Genomic DNA, 23,809 nt, shown 5'->3' on the forward strand with positions numbered 1-23,809 from the left:
ATTAAAACATAGTTGAAGAAGCTAAATTTGAAAGTCAAATTAATGTCCTCTATGATGGCTCTATCCTACGTATCAGATGATATCACTTGAGACAGCCAATCCCCACATGGGCACATAAGAGTTGTGTAAAAAAATGGTAATATCGCTTTATACCGATTTTTTTTTTTTGAGAAGATCATACCGATTAATTATTTAATTGTAAGTGGTCTCTTAATTAATCGTTTAGCTTATATTAAATTAATTATTATTATAAAATCTTAAATTACTCTTGTCTCTTGCGTGACGTTACTCGTGCTCCAATTTCAATTTTCTATATTCCTTATTGATGATCTTTATTTATTTGCAGAGGGCCCCTTTTATAAATTCCCTTTTAATATCGAAAAAGAACTCTTATTTGTTTTCTTTTTTGAAGTAGACCTTTATATATAAACCTGTGGGAGACGAAAACTGGGGGGATTCTGTCATTCTGGCAATATTAAAATGAATGTTCTTAATTTCTTATACTACATTTATTATTATAACTTTGTTTATAAGCTGGCCAGACGCCATTGTTCCATTGAAATGGACATGATTTAAATATAGTATGATAAAAACCATGCTTTTGTGCTCGAATCATCAGCACATGATCATAACACTATAATAAGAGGGTATGCCATAAAGCCAGATCATAGTTATCAAGCCAAGTCATAAGGTACCAATGGTGAATATCAAAGATACGAATATTATTTTTTTATTAATGAACTCTCGTTCATAATGTTTGAATCCAAAATTTATTATTTTAAAAAATTAAAATTTTATTTCAATAAATAAAGAAATTAATAAAAAAATTATACAATTCATATATATGCGTACTCATCCAAATCTTTGATCCATGTTGCCATGCCTCTTTATAAATTATAACCGAAAAATAAAAAAGGAAAGGGAAGGACTTGAACCACGATGGCATCAAGGTGCAAGTGTTAGCAAAAGGAAGAAAAAAGTACCAACTGGAATACACAAACCGATATTTTGAGGAAGAAAACAGAATTTTGATATTTTCTATAGAGAAGCCTTATCCAGATCAACCTGGAGAAAGGGCACACGTGGCAGTCTTTTATGAATCTTGATCTCGTCGACCGCCGGCACTGTTTGCCCCTCAGACCCTGTCATGATGTCATTCTACGCGCGAAGCCGCTACTATCAGTCAGACCGGTATTATCCACTTCGCTTAAATGTCATAAATACCCTTCTACATGGGACCGAGTGATTGACGAATGAGCTTATTTTCCAACGGGGACAGAAGCGTAATTTGAGCAAACACAATTGATTCATGTTGTCCCCCAAGCACTTCAAGTATTTTTAATGTATCTCTCAATCGCTTCATACCAATACAATTATACAAGCAAGAATCTCTTATCTCATTCCTCATCTCTCATCTCTCATCTCTCATTCCTTTTATCCGTTCCTCCTTGTCGATCACTTCTTCAATTTCTCCAAAATCCAAAGAAGCTTCAATTGCTTCTTCCTCTACAAGCTCTCTATTCGATCGCAGACTTTATTCGATTGATTCAGATCTTCGAGAATTCTACATAAATTTCATTCCCATCGTCCATCGCTTTCTTCAGGATTTTAATTGAGTCGGAATTGGATTCCGGAATCCGCTGGAGAATCGGAAACAGAAGCTCCAGAAAACGGAAGGCTTTGTTTAGCTTTGATCAGTGATTAAAAGGCTTCGTCACTTGGATCTTCGTCTTTAAAGGTAGAGAGCTGTTTAAGGTCTTAAGGTCTGATTTTAGGCTCTGATCTGGTTCCATATCTGTGAGACTGTGATTGATGTTCTAACACTTCCAACTGGCTACTACTTGTTGTAACTTGAAAGTGAGAGTGAGTGAGTGACAGTGGATTTCTTTTTTCTTTTAACCATTTTACTTTACTAAATCATGATTAATTATCAAATCATAAACTAATCATCTCAATCGCTCACGTTTTCCGATTTTCTCGGCAACCAAACATAAAATTTCCGTTTTGTTTATGTAATATCCCATAATACGTACAGGCGTCACAAGTTCATGTACGAATTTATAAAATATGCTGAATTTAAATCACTTTCAATTTCTTAAATTTTCTCAGCAACCAAACAGCACATGATCTTTACTTTGTTTTTTTATTGGGTAGATTTTGGAGGAGGTATGATGGGGTGTTTGCAAGGGCCAGTAATTTGCCCCACTGTTCGCGCAAAGCAAGCGGGGTTTTACACTCTGCCAGTGGTAGGCCCTTTGGTAAAGGCTAGGTTTCTTAGAACTGAATTATGGGGATTCAAAGGGATCCCCAAGGCCGGTTTTGTTTCTGCTCCTCAAAATGCACGAAAATGCACAAGAGTGCATTGTACTTTCAGTTCTTCGTCAAATGGCAATGGAAGCATGGCAGAGAATTTCAATGAAAATGATGAAGATTATGTCAACTCTAGTGTACTTGAAGCCGGTATGCTACGCGATCAATTAATTCATTTCTGTAACCTTTAATTCCAGAAATTTTAATTATGAATCCTTAGAACTTGGCGTTTCTGTGAAATTCTTGTATACTGTTATTTCCCATGTGCCGTCAAATGACAAGTTTTTGCCTTTGGTTTTTTGTATAGTTGAGGTGAAGAGTGGAGCTGATGGATTCATGATCAAAATGAGGGATGGTAGGCACTTAAGGTGTGTCCATAACAACCCTCAGGGTGGGCATCTGCCAGATTATGCACCACATCCTGCAATTGTATTGAAGATGGAAGATGGGACTGGTCTTCTTCTCCCAATAATCGTTTGTATGTTAATCTTGAATTAGTCGTTTCTAATTTAGTAGACTTTTACGTTCAGGATTTACCTCAGAAATCCCTGTAACTTTTTATGTCAATTTGAAGCTTTGTTTGCCTTTGATTGCAGTGGAGATGCCTAGTGTGTTGCTCATGGCAGCAGTGCGCAATGTTCCAATTGTATGTTTTCTCTCCCCCATTGTCCTTCCGTTTGAGTTAGGATTTTTGTTTTTCTAGGTTGGTTGAATAGCAATTCTAAAAATCTATACTTCGGTATTTGATTTCCAGGCTAGGCCAACTATGTATCAAGTGGTGAGGGAGATGATTGACAAAATGGGTTATGAGGTATGTATTTGTCGTGTTTTTCTTCTATGACAATATGATAATGTTAGTCTGTTACGCATACATTCTTCATGACCTTTGATTGTATTTTTTTATTGTTTTCAACCTCTGCAGGTCCGACTTGTTAGAGTCACTAAGAGAGTGCATGAGGCATATTTTGCTCAGTTATACCTCAGAAAGGCATATACCACTCAATTCTTCATCTGGCTTCATTATTATTATTATTATTTTATTTTTGGGTGGGAGAAAAAGGGGGGTGGGGAACTGAATTACTTATATCACATCAAATTTCTAAGTGGTTAGTGTATAGTGACACTGTGTTAGATGTGGTGACAGGCGGGTAATGACACAGAGTGTGTCAGCTTCGACCTTCGGCCTTCAGATGCCATCAACATTGCTGTAAGGTGCAAGGTATTCTGATTGTGCTGCTTACAATATCTATTTTTCAAATCTTACAATTAGATTGCTTGGAAACTACCTGCTAAAATCTTTGAACATTTAGAATGTTTAGAAACTACCTGTTGACCAAAGTCTTAATGAATGTTGAACTGAAAGATAAAAAGTTCCTACCAATTTTTTAACATGGTTCTTACGGTCAGTTTGGATGTTCAGTTTCGTGCATGTTTGTATAATTATGTTGTCTTGTCTTGCGAACTCAATGTGCAAAGGCCTTAAAAACTCTTAATAATGGTTTAGTGATCAACTGTAGAATTTTTATATTCTGTGCAGGTTCCCATACAAGTCAACAAGTACCTAGCATACAGTGATGGAATGAGAGTTATTGAATCGGGAAAGCTCTCGACGCAGGCTCCTGGTTCAGATGGATTATTATTTACTGAACTGGATCGGTAAGTTTTGAATGTCTTATAAATGGTTCTTATTTTCTATCTCAAAGGGATCATTTCTGAGTTGAATGTGTGTACAAGTTTGTCGTGGTATGTGTTTTGGATGCTAAAGATTTTATACTGCGTAAAGTACATTTAGTTGGGTTTGGATAAGATTAGTTGGAAGGATATGCAATCTGACTGTGATCAGATGATGTAACTGTTGCCTATGTAATACTTTACATGTTTGTTCAGTCTTTCTGAGATTCATGTTGAAAGGTGTTTCAAATGTTTATACATTCCAATTGGCTAGGAGATAGGTTAATTGATTATTAGAGATTAGTGTCTGCATCATTAATCTGAGCAAGAAACAAACTATCTCTAAATTTATTGTACAGTGAAATAGAGGAATTAATTGAAAGTTTATATGGTTTCAGGCCAAGTGGTCAACCATGTGTTGAAACAAAGGAGTTTAATCTTGTGCGCAACATGCTTATTGCTGCTGTTGAGGAACGCTATAGGGATGCTGGTAAATTTCTTTTCTATGTTTAATAGATTTGTTATTGTCTGTGAAGGGCAATTATCTTTGTGTAAGTGGGAAGTTCTGTGATGTTGCTTTTACTTCTCAGAAGGCAAAAGAAAAAATCAGATGACAGTCAGATGTGCTGGTACTAGCAACTTATGATGGTTTTAAATCATAGCCTAAAACATGATTTGACATTGTGTTGTCTGCCAGTCAATGGGATTAGGTTGTGGCACTCATTTTACGATTACCTTGGTTTTCTTAACATCAGGTGTCATCATTGGATTTAGATGTAATTCATTGGCTTCTAGCATTTCTAGGAAAACATCTATTCATGGGTGATCAAGTGGTTTGTGTTCTCGAATTTTCTCGAGTAGCTCATGGGCATAAGAGAATCCCTTCCTGTGTTAGCATGGTTGAGTGCCCATTAATGTTACAGCTCTTTGGTGGTTGTTTGTCTGTGTGTGGCTAAGCTGTTATGAAATCTCACATTTTTCATACTCTTTTCCAGCTCAGTGGAGGGACAAGCTTCTCCAACTTCGTGCTAAAAGGAACGTGATATAACAGGTAAGAAGCTCACCATCACTCCCAAATTAACTTTGAAACCTTGTTAACTGCAGTTGCAAGACCCCCCCACCCCACATTTACTGCAAATTCTTATTTTTTTGTCTTCTTTTTCTCTTAAACCAAAAGTTGAACTAAGGTGTTTTTTCTTTTTTCAGAATCTGTTCCTAGAGATTTAAAATTGTACATAGACACCATTCTTCGAGGTTGATAAGGTTCCCCACTACAACAGTAGCCCGTCATGCATCTCTGCTCTTTTTATATATCTATGTAAAAAGTTTGTGAATATAATTATATATATATAAAAATATATGTATAGTAGTATAGATAAACCTTCCTGGCAAATTGGCAATGTAATGTTTGGAGGCAGATGGCACTTAATTTGATTCTTATTGGCTAATGTACGCATGGCATGGGTGATTCATTTGCCCAACATTCTTAACATATATCATGTTGCTGCTTGGCATGCTTTACTCTTTTCATTCCTATTCATTTCCCCACTATGGGTTCGTTGAACTTGAACTTGTGTGGTTTTGGAATTGAACGTCCTTCCCCTCCCTCCTTCAGAAATGAAGCAATTAGTTGTGTCTGGCCTGGCATGAATTTGAGAGGCATGGTCAAAGAGGCGAGCGTGGTTCCATGAGATTCATGAAATCAAGTTCAATCCATTCTTTTAGTTAAAAAGTCCACGCTCCTTTATTTTTCGGTGCAAGAACATTATAATTAAAAGCAATTTGAAAAAGGAAGTAAATGGTTGATGTAAAACAAAAAAAGAAAAAGAAAGCAAGGGGAAAATCATAATCAGACCAAGCATTAGATTCAACTACACGCATCATCATTAGCAGAATATAAAGTATCGCGCCGACATTTTCATTAGATATCACTGTTCCAAATTTAGACGATAATTAGCGGTACCAAAAGTTATTAGCATCACCTGATTCATCTCCTCCAAAATGTATCCAATAAGTAAAATAAATATTGATCACAAAGTTAAAATAAAAGCTACATAATAAATTTTATAATAATTCGATTGAACGGAACTGATATTAAGTTTCAACCCCGTCTTTATTTTGATCTCCTCAGAAAGTGACAGAGAAGCCGTGGGAGATGTGGTCGTATTAACCACCGTAACGCCGTTGTCAAATTCCCGCCAAGTCTGACGCGCGTTATTCCGACGTGGCGACTTTCACAGTTGAATTAGAGTGGCGTATTAACGGACGGCATACCCGATAGCATATACCAAAGGTCACCGTGTATTCCTGTGTTAAACCCTTTGTATTTGGCCAATGGCCATACTCAATTAAATTCAATCGGTATTAACCAATTAAATTTGATTTAATTAAACCGTACATTAATACTTGATTACTTGATGCTAACCCTTCATCATAAATCCCCCATTCCAAGGCTCCAACTCCTCTGTCTCAGTCTGAACCTTGTCTAATAAGCTCAGAAGACCCTGAGGCCCTGAAGAACACCAAAGGTCTCTTCGGAAAACCGCCAATTCTGGTCTGAATTTCTCGCATAGAAATTAGAAAATATTGTAAGTAGTTCTTGCTCTCGTCATCGACGCCCACTCTTGAGCTCTCCACAACGTAACCATGTCTGGCCCACTTGACCGATTCGCCAGGCCTTGTGAGTTCATCTTCTTTAATCCTTTCCTATCTTTTCTGTTCTTCTTCGTTTCAATTCTCTTTATATTTCATGTCGTTTAGTCACCCAAGATCTCGTTTACTTGTCTGAGTGCTAGGGTTTCTAGGGTCTTGGATATGGCACTAGTTTATTCCGCATTAAGATTTGAAATTGACTTGCTTAAATGAGGTAATTAAGTATAATCTCTAGAATTAGGACCTGATGGTAATTTGGTTAACGTTGTATAGGTTTTGAGGGGTTCTCTGGTAATGATGAAAGAAAAGAAAGGAAGTCAGATTTTGAGAATTCAGAGGATGACAGAAGGACCAGAATTGGGAACCTGAAGAAGAAAGCAATCAATGCGTCGAGTAAATTCCGGCATTCTCTCAAGAAGAAAAGGAGGAAAAGTAGTAGTGGCCGGCCCACTTCTGTTTCAATTGAGGATGTTCGAGACGTTGAGGAGCTACGGGCTGTGGATGCATTTCGACAGGCACTAATCATGGAAGAATTGCTGCCTTCAAGACATGATGACTATCATATGTTGTTGAGGTGATTGGTTTTTGGCCTTTCTTTTATAGGAAAAGAAAAAAAAGGGTTTTTTCCTGCAAAAAAGATTTGATATGGGAAGTTTGGTTTTTGGCTTTTTTTCTGTTTCCTTGTATGATTTCTTCCTGAGGAGTTATTTTGTTGCAGATTTTTGGTAGCAAGAAAGTTTGATATTGAGAGAGCAAAGCACATGTGGGCTAACATGATTCAATGGAGGAAAGAATTTGGCACTGATACGATTTTGGAGGTAAATTTTTGCATTTTGGTCTGCCTATTTTCGACAATTACATGTAACTTAGTTTTTCTAGCTCGGCAGTGCATAGTTAGGACTTTTATCCTTCAATGAGGTTGATATAGAAATGAAGTCACATGCTTTACTTTTTCTTCTAGGATTTTGAGTTCGGTGAGTTGAATGAAGTTCGCAAGTACTACCCTCAGTTTTATCATGGTGTGGACAAGGAGGGAAGACCTGTTTACATTGAAAGATTGGGGAAGGTTGATCCCAATAAGCTTATGCAAGTGACTACTTTGGAACGATATGTGAGATACCATGTGCAGGAATTTGAAAGGAGTTTTGCCATTAAGTTTCCAGTCTGCTCTATTGCTGCAAAGAGACATATAGATTCAAGCACAACAATTTTAGATGTTCAAGGCGTGGTATGCTGTCAATTGACAATTTATTCTTAAGTTTTTTTGGCATTTTTTTATGTTGGGATAAATGGCTATATTGACATTCCTCCTTTTGTTCCTTCAAATTATATACTTTTCAGGGTTTTAAAAACTTCACCAAGTCTGCACGAGATCTCATCATGCGGCTGCAGAAGATTGATAATGACAATTACCCTGAGGTATGTGGACTAGATATCTAATGTCATTTCCATTTTCAGCAGTGCATTTTTCCTATATATGTGGTAATTGTTCTTAAATCCATATCAAGCATCTCTTCTAATTTATAAATTCATTTTTGTGCAGACACTTTGCCGGATGTTTATAATTAATGCTGGTCCTGGTTTTAGGCTGCTCTGGAATACAATTAAAACATTTCTTGATCCCAGAACAACCACCAAAATTCATGTATGGTTGAATTTGTCCATCAAAGCATTTCATGTTTCTATTGACTGAAGTTATCAATAAGGTCAACTGATATGGCTATTTTTTCAGGTTCTGGGTAACAAGTACCAGAGCAAATTACTTGAAATAATTGATGCAAGGTAATTGATGCTTTTCTTTTTTGATATGCCAGTTGTTTCTTTTTCTGTTGTTTTAACCATTATAACTGTTGAAATATTTTGGCTCTTTTTAGTGAGTTGCCAGAATTTCTGGGTGGTAGCTGTACCTGTTCCAATCAGGGAGGTTGTATGAGGTCTGATAAAGGGCCGTGGAATGATCCAAACATATTAAAGGTTTGGTATTATTGGGATGGCAATAATAAAGTTTTTATTTTCTTTCTCCTTGTCAAGTGTTCTTTATATGGCTTAACGAATGATTTCTGTGTGTAGATGGTACTTAGTGGTGAAGCACAATGTTTCAGACAAATAGTTACAGTTTCAAACAGTGAGGGGAGGGTAATTGCTTGTGATAAGCCACGCTTTCCGATGGTACGGACCATAAGACCATCCTACTACATTATAATGGAAGCTGAGCTTTGTGTCTATTTTCAAAATTGATTTAAAGTTTTTTCCAACGCTATGTTTATATTTTCCATTCAGATAAGAAGTAGTGATACGTCAACTGCGGAATCAGGATCCGAAGTGGAAGAAATTGCTTCACCTAAAGCAACTAGGAGCTATTCACTACCTAAGTTAACTCCTGTTTGTGAAGAAGTAAGTGTCTCTATTTGACAAGCATCTGTCATTTGAAATGATTAGCAGGAAAAATATAGATAGCAAGATGCAAGTACACTCATGGGTGATTTTTAATCTATTCACTCAGTTATTAAAGAAAAAGGGTACAATTCTGAATTGCTTATTTGAAATTTGATGTGGTATTGAATAGACTTGACATGGAAAGACTCTGCTATAAATGTTGATGTCATGTCATTAAAACTTTGAACTCATAGTCAGGATTCTTTAATGCTTGTTTAGGCTAGGGTGGTTGGCAAAGCAAGCAGCATTGGTGTCTTGTCGGAGTACGATGAATATGTTCCCATGGTTGACAAGGCTGTGGATATGGGATGGAAGAACCAAGTCATGCAACAAAATCCACTTGCTTCTGGAGGTTGGAAAGCTAGCTACACTTTTATTGTACTCTGTGACCTAGTGCTAATTTTTCTCGCCAGCCACTTAAAACATATCTCATAGTTAGCAGAGCATATGTTTACAAAAACCATGCTACTATAAGAGCTATGGTTAATTGTCTTTTCCTTTTAATGCCTCCTAACATGGGAGGGTGACAAGAGCTAATTTTCATTTTTTAAAAATTCATTGTTGGTTTTAGTAATAAATTGGAATACATTGCAGGAGCATCTTCACCACGGTCTGTGGAAAAAAAACCAGATGGAGTCGGTGCTCATGTCTGGACTATGCTTGTGGCATTCTTTGTTACCCTTGTTGCTCTCATCCGTTCTGTCGCATTTCAGGTGACTAAGAAACTCCCAAACTCTGTTTCGGATTCTGCTCACAACATTCCTGACCTGACTGCTGAGTCAATTCCGGAGGAGGAGTTCCGGCCCCCTTCACCGGCACCAGGGCTAAGCAGGGCAAAGCTTCTCTCATCTGCTTTGCAGAAGCTTGGTGAACTTGAGGAGAAGATAGGCATGCTACAAGCAAAGCCTTTTGAGATGCCTTATGAAAAAGCAGAGCTACTCAATGCTGCTGTTTGTCGTGTGGATGCATTAGAAGCAGAGTTAATTGCAACTAAAAAGGTAACTATCTCTTTGTGCCAGCCTAGTGACAGTGGTGATTTGTTGCTCATAAGTACCTTTGAAAGATAAGCTGGTTTACCAAAATGGTTGACTCAAACATGGGTGTACAATGTTCACTTGTTACAACCTCAGGTCTAAATATGATTTTTCTTAGGATTTTATGATTTTATGTAATTTGTAATCTGTAGGTGTGCTGTTGCTTCATTGGAAATCCCAGTATATCTATTGACCTTAAACCTTAATGTGTGCACTAAAATACTCACCAAGTTTTGAATTTATATTTTTCTTTGTAAGTCGTTTTAACAAGGGTTGGATGCCCATCTTTTGATATTTGCATATTTTAGTCAATTTTGTGGCGTTACATTTATTGGTATGCATAGTTCATCTTTGTTTTCCTTACATTTTCTGTTATATTGAATCAGTGATGACTTAATTGTGATTGTATTGATTAGGCACTACATGAAGCTTTAATGAGACAGGAAGAACTTCTAGCATATATAGACAGGCAAGAACAGGCCAAGCTTCAGGTAAGTAAAGGTTTTGCTACTTCATCTGCACTTGAAAAGTTTAAGCAATGCAGATTTTCAACTTCTTGCACATGAAACTAAAGTTGTCTGTTTCCGTTTTTGTGAAACAGAAAAAAAAATCTTGCTGGTGGTGAAGACAATACCCGTTTTAGGAGGAGTTGCTTGGTGATATGTTAGTGTTGCTTTGCTTGCTTTTATGTTTGAGATGTATATACAAAATACAAAGTTCGTCTTCCAGAGAGGTGCTACTGTTTCTGTTTAGCCTTGTGCGTAATGTGTTACAAATATTGTAAATAATGAAAAGTATCCCCCACGATATTTGTCAGTGTCTTCTGCATCAAACGTTCTGTGTGTGCCTGCAATGACAGGTCGAGGACAACTTATTTGGATAGTTTTAATTATAATACCGAGAATTTTACACATAATATATGTTAAAATCTTGATGATTAATATGGTATGGTTTGGAATGTATTTGCATCTTCTCCAATATACTTTTTCAATAATAAAGAGAAGATATATATTATATATATAGGTTGAAAATGGCAGTAAAGAGCTTTAAATTGATGGTAAATACTAAATAGCATTAACATACTAGTTGACCATTTTATTTGCCTATTATGCTACCAAGAGTCTCTATGAGATGTGGCTCGCCATATTTCTCTTGCTTTCGAGGAATGTGATAAGACCTTGAAGGGAAACTTGAGCATTATCACTCTTCATTAGCTCTCCAGCAACTTCAGCAGGTGTTGCTTCTACCTCGCCATCTAGCAACTTCTCAATATTTCCAAAAAGTGGGTGTTCTTGAATCAGTAAGTAGTTATATGCTAATGTCTTGAAACCGCTGAAGGTGCAGTAGGACATGTGGAGGTGCCGGTCCATTCGACCTGGTCGCTGCAATGCCGGATCAAGTCGGTCCTTGTGATTCGTCGTGAACACAATGATTCTCTCCTCCCCACAGCTTGACCACAACCCATCAATGAAGTTCAATAGGCCAGACAGGGTCACCTATGAACAAGGTAGGCATCAATCCCATGTTCCATTATAAACCTAAACTGTCTTTGTAAATCGTGACAACAATTTGCAATGCATATCATAGAAAAATCCAAACGGAAGCATATCATAAAAGAAAGTCTAGTTATTATAATATAGGCCAAAAGACACTAATAGTTTGACAAAATTTGTGCTTTCGTCTCCTAGGTTTTTTTTTTGTCAATTTCGTCCCTGTAGTTACTTATCACTTTTTGTTCCAACTGTTAATGTGGGTTCATAACAAAATGTGAAAAATATACGAAAATAAATCCAAAGTGGTAACTGAGGCAAGTTGGAAGAAACTATATACAAGAAAACAAAAAGTACGAGTTAATTAAGTGAAACAGGGAGTGGAGTCTTGATATTTTACCTTATCATCGTCATCAGGTTTTGATTCATTATTCTTGTCTGAATCTCTGTTCTCCAACTCAATTGAACAATCAATATCCTCGATGACCAATATGGATCGACTCCTGGTGCCAATCAACAGCCTTCTCAAGTCAGAATTGCATTGAACCTCCCTCAAATCCAAGTCAAAAATATCAAACTTGAGGTAATTAGCCATGGCTGCAACCAAGCTTGATTTTCCAGTGCCTGGTGGTCCATACAACAAGTACCCACGTTTCCAAGCCTTCCCTATTCTCCTATAATACTCCTTCCTCTCTGTAAACCTATCAAGGTCCTCCATTAGTTCCTTCTTCATCTCCGGGTCCATCGCTATGGTTTCGAAGGTTGCCGGATGATCAAGGTTTATAGACCCCCAATAGTCTGTCCCATGATAGTCAATTGTATGGAGCTTGACCACCTTTCTCTCCTCTTTGATTTGTTTATGTCTCTGCAAAATGTGGGGCAAGTAAGACTTTAACACCATGTCCCTGTGCTTCTTATGGAAGCTAAGCTCCAAGTGCCTTATCTCACTACTGCGATCCTTTTTGTTATTATTGGAGGTTGGCTTTTCGCTGCTCGAACACACCAAAACCCACTTGAATTTAACACCTTTGTACGAATCAACAACTTGTTCATGCTTGTCGATTTTGACTTCCAGCTGCTTCTCCTTTTCGGGCTTATTGACTTTGATTCTGCGCATGGAGGGTGAGAGCTTGGTGCCCAAGTAGACGTTGGCGGCCTCGAACATCTGGTTCGGGGTCAGCTCATCGAACTCATCAACGACGACGGTGAGTTGGTTGGAGAGCTTTTTGAGGCGCGAGAAGAACAAGTCTTGCAAGGTATCGGGGACGAGATCGTTTACAATGGTTCGAAAGAGAACTGCAGAGGCGGCGACTGAGAGAATGGTTTTGGAAGAGGGTATGTTTTCCTGCGAATACCACATCCTCTTTACCGAGGCCGCGAGTGAGGCAGCCGCTGATACAATGGTTTTGGAGGTGGAGGGTATATATTCCTGCGAACCCCACTTTTTTATTTATAATTTAATGGATATTATTGAGATGCGGCTGATCCAATTTTATAGGGTTTGTGTAGGTTTTATAGGGTTTTACTTTCGGGTTTGCTTGGAGAGAAAGAAGATGATACAAGTTATGTCGGTGGTTCGACTGATTAGAATCTACTCTTGGATTTTTAGTTAAACCCACTCAATACTAACCAGACATAGGCCTGACTTGAGACTAGGCCCATTGTCAATTCAGAAAATCTCAAAGCCCAACTTCCATACTTTTATATGCATGACTCATTTTGCTCAAATGACAGCATCAATTAATCACTCTAAGTCGAAGTAAGAACATTGGGTGCGATACCCAGAGCACCCATATGCTTGCTTATATAAAGAGAATGAGAGATCAATATTAGAATTCTAACAAACAGACAAAAAAAAAAACATACAAAATTCTAACAAATATAAATGAAAAAATGTAGCAAGCTCCAAAGACCTCCACAAGAAGGCGCCTAGAGGAAGAGAAGCTTTCTATCCAAAAGAGAGAGAGCCATGCACAAGGCCTCCCTGTTTAGCTATGCTTTCTTTTTTAATCTTCTTCCAATAATCTCTTCTCCATCAATAAAATTCAAGTTTCTTTAAATCTGCCGGCGGTAAGGGTTCTTTTTATTAGAAACCTTTTTTTATCTACAATTTTGTGGTTTATTTGAATCATGTTTTTACACTTCTAAAGTCATATCTTAGAGTTTCTCAAGTCGTGCCTTAGTGTATCTCAAGTCGTTCTTTAGGGCATCCCAAGTCGTTCCTTGAGAATTTCAATTCGTAACTCGAAACATTTTAAATGTTTATACACTTGATGCATTTCAAATTATACCTAGTGACATCCCAAGTCATGTTTTAAAACTTCTAAAATCGTACCTAGAGTTTCTCAAGTCGTACCTTAGGGCATTCTAAGTCGTTCCTTGAGAATTTTAAATGTTTATACTCTTGATGCATTTCAAATTGTACCTAGTGATATCTCAAGTCAAGTTTTGACACTTCTAAAGTCATACTCTAGAGTTTCTCAAGTCGTGTCTTAGAGCGTCTTAAGTCGTTCCTTAGGGCATCCCAAGTCGTTCCTTGATAATTTCAGTTCATAGCTCGAGTCATTTTAAATGTTTATACCCTTGATGCATTTCATATTGTATATAGTGACATCTTAAGTCATGTTTTGATACTTTTAAAGTCATACCCTAGAGTTTCTTAAGTCGTGCCTTAGTGTATCTCAAGTCGTTCCTTAAGGCATCCCAAGTTGTTCCTTGAGAATTTCAGTTTGTAGTTCGAGACATTTTAAATGTTTATACCCTTGATGTATTTCAAATTGTACCTAGTGACATCTCAAGTCATGTTTTGACACTTCTAAAGTCATACCCTAGAGTTTCTCAAGTCATTCATTAGGACATCACAAGTCGTTCATTGATAATTTTAAATGTTTTACCCTTGATGCATTTCAAATTGTACCTAGTGACATCTTAAGTCATGTTTTGATACTTTTAAAGTCATACCCTAGAGTTTCTCAAGTCGTGCCTTAGTGTATCTCAAGTCGTTCCTTAGTGTATCTCAAGTCGTTCCTTAGGGCATCCCAAGTCGTTCCTTGAGAATTTCAGTTTGTAGCTCGAGACATTTTAAATGTTTATACCCTTGATGCATTTCAAATTGTACCTAGTGACATCCCAAGTCATATTTTGACACTTCTAAAGTCATACCCTTAAGTTTCATAAGTTGTGCCTTATTGCATCTCAAGTCGTTTTTTAGGGCATCTCAAGTTGTTCTTTGAGAATTTCAGTTCGTACCTCGAGGCATTTTAAATCTTTAAACCCTTGATGCATTTCAAATTGTACCTAGTGACATTGCAAGTCATGTTTTTGACACTTCTAAAGTCATACCCTAGAGTTTCTCAAGTTGTGCCTTAAGGAATATCAAGTCATTCTTTGAGAATTTCAGTTCGTAGATCGAGGCATTTTAAATGTTTATACCTTTGATGCATTTCAAATTGTATATAGTGACATTCAAAGTCATGTTTTGACACTTTTAAAGTCATACCCTTAAGTTTCTCAAGTCGTGCCTTAGTGCATCTCAAGTCGTTCCTTAGGGCATTTCAAGTCGTTCCTTGAGATTTTCAGTTCATAGCTCGAGGCATTTTAAATATTTATACCTTTGATGCATTTCAAATTATACTTAGTGACATTTTAAGTCATGTTTTGAAACTTCTAAGGTCATACCTTAGAGTTTCTCAAGTTGTGCCTTATGCCATCTTAAGTCGTTCCTTAAAGCATCTCAAGTCGTTTCTTAAGAATTTCAGTTCGTAGCTTGAGACATTTTAAATGTTTATACCCTTAATGCATTTCAAATTGTACCTAGGGATATTTAAGATCATGTTTTGATACTTCTAAAATCGTACACTTATATTCTACAGTTTCTCAAGTCGTGTCTTAGTGTATCTCAAATCGTTCTTTAAGGCATTTCAAGTCGTTCCTTGAGAATTTCAGTTCGTAGCTCGATGCATTTTAAATATTTATACCCTTGATGCATTTCAAATTGCACCTAGTGACATCTTAAGTCATGTTTTCATACTTCTAAAGTCATACCCTAGAGTTTTCCAAGTCGTGCCTTAGAGCATCCAAAGTCGTTCCTTAGGGCATCTCAAGGCGTTCCTTGATAATTTTAAATGTTTATATCCTTGATGCATTTCAAATTGTATTTAGTAATATCTCAAGTCATGTTTTAAGACTTATAAAATCATATCTTAGAGTTTCTAAGAATATTATATAGAGGATGCCCTTGTAATCAGGTCAAGTCAAAATACAAGGGATGTAAGTGTAATTTACAAATTCGTTTATTTCATTGTAAAGGTTTTATTGGTTAGCTAGCTGTCTGAAAGTGAACAAAACGCAAAACGTGACCATCTCTCCTCTTGGGAAGTCTTTTTCTTCCGATCCAAAATGTTGGAAATTAAGGAGCTTTCATTTCATGTTGATATTGAGATCAAGACCGATGCTTACCTTTGATTATCTTATACTTTTCAATCCAATACATCAAATCAAATGTCCATATTACAAACCAACGACCAATCATCATTGATTTTTCGGATATCTTCACACAGTTTTGTGTTTTGTTGAGTTAACTATACACACAAACGTCCTATTAAATTCATTCACCAATGAGAGCATAAATTATAAAAGAAAACATGGTCTTCCTGACAAAGACTTTAGTTATTGACAATGTCAGGCATGCGCATACAACATTTAGATGATGCGAGCACAATTACCTGGCAATGAATACAACAATGACAACTTCGAAAAATAAAACCTGGTTGGTAACCATGATAAGTGTCTACATGAAGGTAAACCATGTATGAAATAACCACATCTACCTGTTTAATTCGTTAAATAAATTTAAAATTCAATAAAAAATAACAGCACAAAATTACCACCCAGTGGCTTTTCATACGTTAAAGTAGCTGCTCAGGGACTTTCTAGACAGCCCTAAACGAGATTTGTTGTTCACCTACACAGCTTAAGCTGCCTACTTCCATGTAAACTATCCCAATCTTACCAAACAGTTCAGAATATGACTGTAAAAATATTGACCAAGGCACTATGGATCACATATAAGATGTAACAAGAACAGCTGAAACACAGTTTGCATCAACAATAGAGCCTTTTTTTCTCTCTTATTTATCATCTCAGCAATGATTGAATTCAACATGAAATACAACTGGGTATTATTAATACATATTTCATAATACATTATGGAACAGTAGTAATTACATAATGGAACAGTAATTGTAACCATCTTCGGCAATCACATACCAAACATCGCATCTTTGGCATGCCTTTGGTGTGTAAGGAACAATGTCTTTCTTCTCATCCTTCTTCTCTTGAGTAGGAGGACCTATACTCACAACTGTAGCAGATTTTCTGAATTTCCTCACCTTTTTAATAATCTTTACTGGATCGGCTTCCCCAGACACTGTCACTGTATTTTTTGACGGGTCGAGGACAATAGAATTTATCCCTTCTACTGTTGCAATTAACTTCATCACCTTTTTCCTGCACTTTGAACATAGCAGGTCCACTGACACTACAGTTTTCTGCAACAAGAAAAAAACAAGGTCAGATTATTTCGTACTTTTGTGCTCAGAAAATATAACAAAACATAGCAGAGAATGTCAGTGAGACGCCTGGCAAAATGGCAGGTTAACAACTAATTACATAGCAGAGAAATAAAACAAATCATGCAAACAAAATAATCTACTGGCAGTACGGAGTATGAGAGATGTAACCTTGGACATGATCCTGATAAAGAACCTACAAGCTATAACTCAGAAAGTAAACTGGCACAAACAACTAATGAAAGAAAGGATGGATCTAGAGATGCTATATATAAAATGTTCTCTCTCACTCTGTTTAGTTTGATTATGTTCTATTTTTATTCTTGGAAAGAAGTCTGGTTGAGTACATAATGACTGTTAGTAGTTGGCTAAAAGTAAATGCCAGTCAGAAGGTTCTTAATTGGATCACCTATTCCGTCCGATATGCAATTAATGCAGAATTTACATGAGCAGGCACACACCAACACCCCACACTAGGCTAAAACACAGCTTTCCAAAATGTCCATCCTGCAGTCTTTATCTATTAAAAAAATTAAACATTTTATAGCAAATTTAAAGAGTTAATTACACTTATACCCTCTAAGGTTTATCGTCTTTTCACATACACTCTTTAAAGTTTTAAAACTGTTACATATAACCCCTATAGTGAGACGAAAATGATAAGAAATTATGCAAAAAAATATGCTAAAGGATTAAATAACTTAATAAGATTATTCATGATGTAAGGTTCAACATGAATACAAATATTTATTTATTTATTTTTTTCTTGCAGGAGGTTATATGCAACAGTTTTAAAACCTCATGGGATGTATGTGTAATTATTGAAACCCCATAGGTGTATGTGAAAAGACGATAAACCTCAAGAGATGTAAGTGTAATTAACTCCAAATTTAAATGATGGCTGTCAGACTCTGAATGTACAACAATTGTAAATAAGTTTGCCCAGCCACCTGTTTGTACACACAGGTGTGTCAGTTTATAGCAAGTTTTACTCGAAGTAAATATGCTGATTGCCTGAATAAACAACTATTTTCAACAAACCAACCAATGTGGTTTTAGCTTAGGATGTCTGCAGCGCAGAAAATTGATGAAATCCTGACATTACAAAATGTCTTGGTCAATTGGAAGAAATGGCATTCAGTTTCTCAATTCAACTTCAGTGGGGTCAGTTGAATGGGCAAAATTGACCTACTTCCGGAACCTATTAACTCCTTTTTTGTCGTACTTGAAACATCAACAAAATAAAAGAGAGAGAGAGAGAGAGAGAACCTATTGACAGCTCAGCAGCTCATTGTTCAGCACATGGTATAGCCAAGCCAGAGCCTTTATATTCCATACATCATCCACTAGGCTGATGAAAATGCCAAAGTCGATCAACCACAGTGCACAAAGTCTTCCATATTGGCCCCACCTCCTGGCCTAGAAACATGTTCCAGCATCAGGCTCATTGGTTCTTCCAAATCATTGGCTCTCTAAATGTTCGTCGTTTGGCAATGCAGTTACAAAAATTAACTCCAAATCATACTTTGTACCTCAACAGTTGTGGGAAATTTCATAAATCACTGCTCAAAGTTAAATTTGCTTGGTTAGATTGTTCAAAACTGTAAGAAGCTTATGCTTACCTGACAAATATTAAAGACTATTATCACATAAATCTACACAATTAATGGAAAAGTAGAAAAAAAAAATATTAAGAAAAATGGAAAACAATTGTAAAAAGACTCTGATAAGAAAAATGTTAACTTTGGCAAACTAGATTACTGTATATGGATTATGCAAGAAATAGCATATTTGAACTAAGATCATTCCTTGATTCTATAAAAAAGTGTTAAGAAAACAAAAGCATTTGAAATTATCAGAACTACAAGTGGGTAATTATACGACAGACATTTCCTAGCCATCACAATTGTAAGCTGAATATATAACTGAGCCAGAGGGGGCATGAATCCACATGGTTGAGTGAGCAAAGAGCCCCTGAACTTCAAAACACAAGTAACACTACAAAAATTAAAAATGAAAATGAAAAAATTAACACAATTTACATCATCAAATAGTAACTGCCCTTTAACATTCAGTTAGAAAACACCATGGTTATCCTGTACTTTTTTTTCTCTTTATTACTACTACAACATGAAGATCCAGCGGTATGAATTAATTAGGCCGTGTGGGCTTTGATGAAATCACACGGAAGTTGGTTGATATGTCACTTTCCTTGTAGAGCCCCAGAAATTCTTTTTCATCAATTCTCCAATTACTTGTTCTTATTACTAACTTTAAAATTAAAATTAAATAAAATTATTACAATCACACTTATTAACAACAACAATTTACAGATATGCAGAAATAGTGGCCAAAAGCCAAGAAGTTTACATCAATACGATTACTAAAAACAACAATAATTTACAGAAAAGTGACTTGCACTTACTCGTAATTTAATAAAGTATCCTCCATAGCATTGTAACTAATATCAATTTGCAGTTTTAAGAGCCTTTGTGCTTGTAGTTTTCTTTCCTCTTTCCTCTGTTTCCACCATTTGATTGTAGCAGCTTACGATCTTTTTGTCCAACTCATAATATTCTTCCATTTTCTTCAAAGATTTCAAATCCAGGTCAATGAAATGCGCCTAGGAAATAGAAACCCAAATAAGATAAATATGTCACAAGGAACAAATTGAATGATGCCCCCACTGGGAATTTCATTAAACTTAGCAAATTAACTCAGTAAGGTAGTGACATAAGTTTTATGTGCTCTAGCTGTTAAGAAATTGCATAGATTACTACAGCTCCAGGAAACATTTAAGATAAAAAATAAAAATAAATGCAAAAGAGCTTCCAAATGCAATGATTGTAAGATGTTATGGTATCATTCAGAATGAAATGTATAAAGGGCTCTCTACCTTGTAATCAAAAGATTGGTTGGTTGATTCTAGGTACACATTATTATATGAAGATTCCGGATTCCCATCTTTCCTCTGTCTAAAACTAATCATCAAACTGCAGTCCTTTGCAGTGGCAGCTATCAAAAAGTCCTTCACAATCTTCATGCTTTCATCCAAAGACAAGGAATGCAAAGAAGAATATCTCTGCAACACTTTGTCTTTACCTGATTCTCTACACACCATGCAAGGCTCAGAAATAATGTCATAATACGCATGAATAGCCCCATCTATGTCAAGATTATCAAGTTTCTGGACCTCAAGGAGTTGATCCATCACTCCAGATTTATACACTGTCTCAGCAACAAGCTGTAGAAAACTCATTGTGCGCAAGCCATCACTTCCCTGAATGACACACTTAAGTGCATCTTCAAATGCTCTCCCAGTTGCAAAATTGGTGCTGTCTGCGGCACCACCCAAGCCCCCAAATATTAGAGAACCATTCAAGAATACACGGAAATTATTCTGTGGGGTTGCGAAGAGATCCTTGATAGCTTTATGTATTCTGTCCTTGGATCCAGAGAACAGATCAAGTGGATCATATTCACTAAATTCTGATACCTGTAACATAGGTTGAGATGTATCCGAGTCAGAATTAAACATTGAAATTTAACATTACTATAGCAGTGCTCTCTTTGCTGAAACCTCTGCACAGAAGTTCTAAGAGCGACACTCTCATTGAATGTATGGAACTCATTTGACCAAAACGAGTTCCAATAAAGTAATTAATTTGACGAGCGAAGAATATAGTAAAACATGCCTCTCCGTCATGCAACTTCAGGGCTTGGTGCATCTTAAAGCGAGTAATACTCCGTTTAATGGCATTTCTTTCATCTATGAACTTTGAAGATGGGAGAAATCCACATTTTGGCTATTTTTGGAAACAATTGAAAATGAAAAGGGAATAATTAATTTCAAATCGAGGGTATTCCTCATGTTAAGGGACAGAAGAAAAAATGTACATGACAAGCATAAATAAAAAAACAAAGGACATAATAGTGGAAATGGACCTTTATCTCTACAGATATACAGGGTGGTTCACCTTCTTTAGTACCTGAAATGAACAAATCAGAATAAACTATCACTCTTTCTGAAATTTAGACTTAAGTAAACACTACTGCTCAAATTATTATGTTCTGGACAGGCAAGAGCTTTATAAAATCTTAAGAAAATAATAATAACAAAAACAAAAACGAAAAATAACATTTAGATAGATAGGTGTGTCTACATTAGTACACATTTCCTAGGATGCAGAACAGACAACTCTAAATGTTTAAGTGCAACACCAATAAAACTTGTAGTTAACAGAGAGACGCTAATTACCATGAGGAAAAAGAGAATGATCAGATATGAGAATCACAGAATCACGTTGCGTATCAACTTTAGCAGCATCAACTCGCCAAGAAGGACGCTGACAAATTACTGTCTTCTCAATTGACTCCAAGAATTCCTTGGAAACAAGGACACGCATCTGCCATATTCAAATTCAAGGTTAGATAACTAAACCATTTTGTAAAGCATTCATGCACGACTTCACAGGAAAACCAAATGTATAAACTATATTGCCACAGTACCATCTCACAAATAACCACTTCTTGGGACAATTATCGGCTTTTAGAAATCTCATCAACAACCATCATTCATTTTATAATTTATACATGTGGAGCAGATCTTTACAGACACTATTAATACCCAAAGATTATGCATAAATGCATTTTGTATGTGTGTGGATAGCTACATACCCCGGAATCAACATATTTGGAGCCCAATAAAGGGCTCATGACGCGCTCCACAAATTTTTGGCTAGCAAGTTCTTTGTTAGAGGAAGCTACAATGTCCTCCAAGCCTTTCCACAAAATGCGTTCATGCGTGGTGAATGCTGTTGGACTGTTGTTGCTCGGTGACCCATTAATTTGAGCTTTCTGCAGGCGCATTACTTTCCCAATCTACATAGAGCAAGGTCCCACCATTTTAAGCTTCAATTATGATCACAGACTACTAAAAATTTTGGTTTTTTTTTCAAAAACTAGAAATAAAAATAAAAACCACACCCTTTGATAAGTGTAATAATCAGCAAATTTTTTTTTTTTTTTTTACATGAGCCCATCAGCACAGTATAATAGCAGCTGAAAAGGTTAACAATTACAATATTTTGTGTGTGTGTTTGTTTAAGATCAAAGTAAGAACATACAAAAGGGGGGGAGGATCCATTGTAAGCGAGAACAAGATTAGCAGCCCCTTCGCCCCTGTAAACCCAATCAGCAGCCTCATTTTTCTGTAAAATGACCTCCATTGCCGAGTCTTTGTGTTGGCTGAGATTCGACAGCTCGCCGTCACTACACAAATGAAGTTTTTCAGTTTTTTTTTTTTCCAAAAAAAAAAAAAAAAAAGAGAATTCTGAATGGACGATCGAAATTAATTTCCAAGTACCTGATTGATGGAAGAAGATTTGGGGTCTGGGCTTCTGTTTGAAACCCTAAGCACCTTGCACACACTGAACCCGAACTCGCAAATAGATGCTTTATAGATAAAAGAAGAGAACGCAAGTCACAGTACAACGTCACAGTGGGAATCTTTCGGTGGACTCATACAGCTCTTAATCGCTTTATCATCAATGGCTTCACCTTCACTTTTTGCGAAATCGAGGTGATTATGATTCTTTTCACACTAATATCTATCACACTTGTCTGCAACTGTGAGAAGCGAACTAAACCCAAAACCCACCCCCAAAATTTACAGAAATAAAATTAAAAATAGGAACAATTGGCAACACCACTACATAACAAGTGGCCATTGGCAAAAGTATTGCACTTCGAGTTCGATCCCACATGTCATCCATACTTATTTCAGGCTTTTTCCCATTTCACGATCCAGTTGGGTGCAGTTGGGCACCCATAGGCCCAATTAATTTTGTTCTAAAATTAGGCCCATATTCTTAAATTGATATATACTAGCCTTTTCACATTCACTTATGCTAGCTAGCTAGTGTGAAAAGATTTTTGTTATTGTGTAAACATTGATATTTGATAAGCATAATCAGTTTAATAGATAATAAAAAATTAATTAAGAAGAGAGAGGCGGCAAACCAATTTCTCATGGACAGAAAAGTAAATTTAAAAAATAAATAACTGACTATTAGATTTAAACCGAAACGATCTCAATCATATATGAACATAAATTATTGTAGTCATTGGAGGTTCGTTTTTTTTTTTTTTTTTTTTTGTCTGAAAGAGATTCCATTAAAGAGAAAAGGAGCAATACAAGAGCTACAGTAGTGAGATAGCAGTTAAGCAATACAGCAGCAAGAAAAAGAAATATATAACAAGCAAGCCCAATCGTCAAGAGAAGAGGGACTTTGCCACTTGCCAATGTCAACCAGAGGGTCAAGCATTACTGGAGGTTCGTTTATGCTCCAAACCATTTAGCTTTCCTCTTTTAGTCTTTTACTTTTAATTTTTGTTAGGTTAAGGCAATGGCTATCAAAATCAATCTACATTATTTGTATTTTCTTTTTGGCCGGGGGAAATACTTCATCAAAGGAAAACAGAAACAAACCAAACAACCTCAAAACGAAACGATAGGAACAGGAAACAAAAAAAGAGCCTACATTGTACGTAGTACGGTTGTACCAATAAGAAAATAGTAAGAAATAGAAAGAAATAAATCGACCTATTTAATTCCAACTGTCCAATCTACCTATATTTTCATCTG

The 23,809-nt window shown here is 36.4% G+C and overlaps 5 protein-coding genes across 6 annotated transcripts; 2 read left to right on the forward strand and 3 right to left on the reverse strand.

Annotated features, from left to right (window-relative positions):
• The first annotated feature begins 1,358 nt into the window (after window positions 1–1,358).
• LOC147278194 (bifunctional nuclease 1-like) lies at window positions 1,359–5,473 on the forward strand. Its single transcript, XM_086251172.1, has 11 exons — window positions 1,359–1,738; window positions 2,155–2,460; window positions 2,618–2,788; window positions 2,907–2,956; window positions 3,065–3,121; window positions 3,233–3,298; window positions 3,455–3,529; window positions 3,848–3,966; window positions 4,380–4,471; window positions 4,977–5,032; window positions 5,188–5,473. Exons 2-10 carry the CDS (start codon window positions 2,169–2,171, stop codon window positions 5,027–5,029), a joined length of 975 nt encoding a protein of 324 aa, XP_086107298.1. The 5' UTR covers window positions 1,359–1,738; window positions 2,155–2,168; the 3' UTR covers window positions 5,030–5,032; window positions 5,188–5,473.
• A 960-nt stretch (window positions 5,474–6,433) lies between these two features.
• Window positions 6,434–10,922, forward strand: LOC147278195 (phosphatidylinositol/phosphatidylcholine transfer protein SFH8-like). Its single transcript, XM_086251170.1, has 14 exons — window positions 6,434–6,661; window positions 6,907–7,207; window positions 7,352–7,451; window positions 7,595–7,861; window positions 7,975–8,052; window positions 8,177–8,278; window positions 8,366–8,415; window positions 8,508–8,607; window positions 8,704–8,802; window positions 8,914–9,027; window positions 9,289–9,421; window positions 9,664–10,067; window positions 10,520–10,594; window positions 10,705–10,922. Exons 1-14 carry the CDS (start codon window positions 6,628–6,630, stop codon window positions 10,726–10,728), a joined length of 1,881 nt encoding a protein of 626 aa, XP_086107296.1. The 5' UTR covers window positions 6,434–6,627; the 3' UTR covers window positions 10,729–10,922.
• A 157-nt stretch (window positions 10,923–11,079) lies between these two features.
• LOC147278196 (AAA-ATPase At3g50940-like) lies at window positions 11,080–13,140 on the reverse strand. Its single transcript, XM_086251171.1, has 2 exons — window positions 11,994–13,140; window positions 11,080–11,599 (listed from the first exon to the last, which is right to left on the reverse strand). The coding sequence occupies exons 1-2, from the start codon at window positions 12,951–12,953 to the stop codon at window positions 11,228–11,230; spliced, it is 1,332 nt and encodes a 443-aa protein (XP_086107297.1). The 5' UTR covers window positions 12,954–13,140; the 3' UTR covers window positions 11,080–11,227.
• Window positions 13,141–16,498: 3,358 nt separating this feature from the next.
• LOC147278197 (heavy metal-associated isoprenylated plant protein 2-like) lies at window positions 16,499–18,412 on the reverse strand. The gene is made up of 2 exons (XM_086251737.1): window positions 17,335–18,412; window positions 16,499–17,142 (listed from the first exon to the last, which is right to left on the reverse strand). The coding sequence occupies exons 1-2, from the start codon at window positions 17,341–17,343 to the stop codon at window positions 16,816–16,818; spliced, it is 336 nt and encodes a 111-aa protein (XP_086107863.1). The 5' UTR covers window positions 17,344–18,412; the 3' UTR covers window positions 16,499–16,815.
• Window positions 17,003–22,860, reverse strand: LOC147278198 (inositol-pentakisphosphate 2-kinase-like). Of its 2 annotated transcripts, XR_015123464.1 has the most exons (10): window positions 22,529–22,860; window positions 22,290–22,434; window positions 21,841–22,044; window positions 21,422–21,569; window positions 21,109–21,152; window positions 20,859–20,969; window positions 20,060–20,659; window positions 19,589–19,786; window positions 18,433–18,725; window positions 17,003–17,142 (listed from the first exon to the last, which is right to left on the reverse strand). XR_015123464.1 is itself a non-coding variant. In XM_086251736.1 (8 exons), exons 2-8 carry the CDS (start codon window positions 22,389–22,391, stop codon window positions 19,631–19,633), a joined length of 1,365 nt encoding a protein of 454 aa, XP_086107862.1. In that variant the 5' UTR covers window positions 22,392–22,434; window positions 22,529–22,860; the 3' UTR covers window positions 19,407–19,630. The 2 variants fall into 2 exon arrangements, 1 of the variants encoding a protein (XP_086107862.1); XM_086251736.1 differs by lacking the exons at window positions 17,003–17,142; window positions 18,433–18,725 and having other exon boundaries at window positions 19,407–19,786.
• Window positions 22,861–23,809: the final 949 nt, after the last annotated feature.

Source organism: Dryas octopetala, chromosome 7 (genome assembly GCF_963921425.1).
Source record: "Dryas octopetala chromosome 7, drDryOcto1.1, whole genome shotgun sequence".
NCBI lineage: Eukaryota > Viridiplantae > Streptophyta > Magnoliopsida > Rosales > Rosaceae > Dryas > Dryas octopetala.

Excerpts from the sequence above, each read along its gene's own strand:
- LOC147278194 (XM_086251172.1), top strand. The coding sequence starts at position 2,169 with ATGATGGGGTGTTTGCAAGGGCCAGTAATTTGCCCCACTGTTCGCGCA. Across the intron at positions 2,957-3,064 it reads CAGTGCGCAATGTTCCAATT|GCTAGGCCAACTATGTATCA; the intron begins GTATGTTTTCTC and ends TTTGATTTCCAG. Across the intron at positions 3,122-3,232 it reads TTGACAAAATGGGTTATGAG|GTCCGACTTGTTAGAGTCAC; the intron begins GTATGTATTTGT and ends CAACCTCTGCAG.
- LOC147278195 (XM_086251170.1), top strand. The coding sequence starts at position 6,628 with ATGTCTGGCCCACTTGACCGATTCGCCAGGCCTT. Across the intron at positions 7,452-7,594 it reads GCACTGATACGATTTTGGAG|GATTTTGAGTTCGGTGAGTT; the intron begins GTAAATTTTTGC and ends TTTTTCTTCTAG. Across the intron at positions 9,028-9,288 it reads TAACTCCTGTTTGTGAAGAA|GCTAGGGTGGTTGGCAAAGC; the intron begins GTAAGTGTCTCT and ends ATGCTTGTTTAG.
- LOC147278196 (XM_086251171.1), bottom strand. The coding sequence starts at position 12,953 with ATGTGGTATTCGCAGGAAAACATACCCTCTTCCAAAACCATTCTCTCA. Across the intron at positions 11,600-11,993 it reads AACCTGATGACGATGATAAG|GTGACCCTGTCTGGCCTATT; the intron begins GTAAAATATCAA and ends CCTTGTTCATAG.
- LOC147278198 (XM_086251736.1), bottom strand. The coding sequence starts at position 22,391 with ATGGAGGTCATTTTACAGAAAAATGAGGCTGCTGATTGGGTTTACAGG. Across the intron at positions 22,045-22,289 it reads ATGGATCCTCCCCCCCTTTT|ATTGGGAAAGTAATGCGCCT; the intron begins GTATGTTCTTAC and ends TGCTCTATGTAG. Across the intron at positions 21,153-21,421 it reads TCATTCTCTTTTTCCTCATG|GTACTAAAGAAGGTGAACCA; the intron begins GTAATTAGCGTC and ends TGTTCATTTCAG.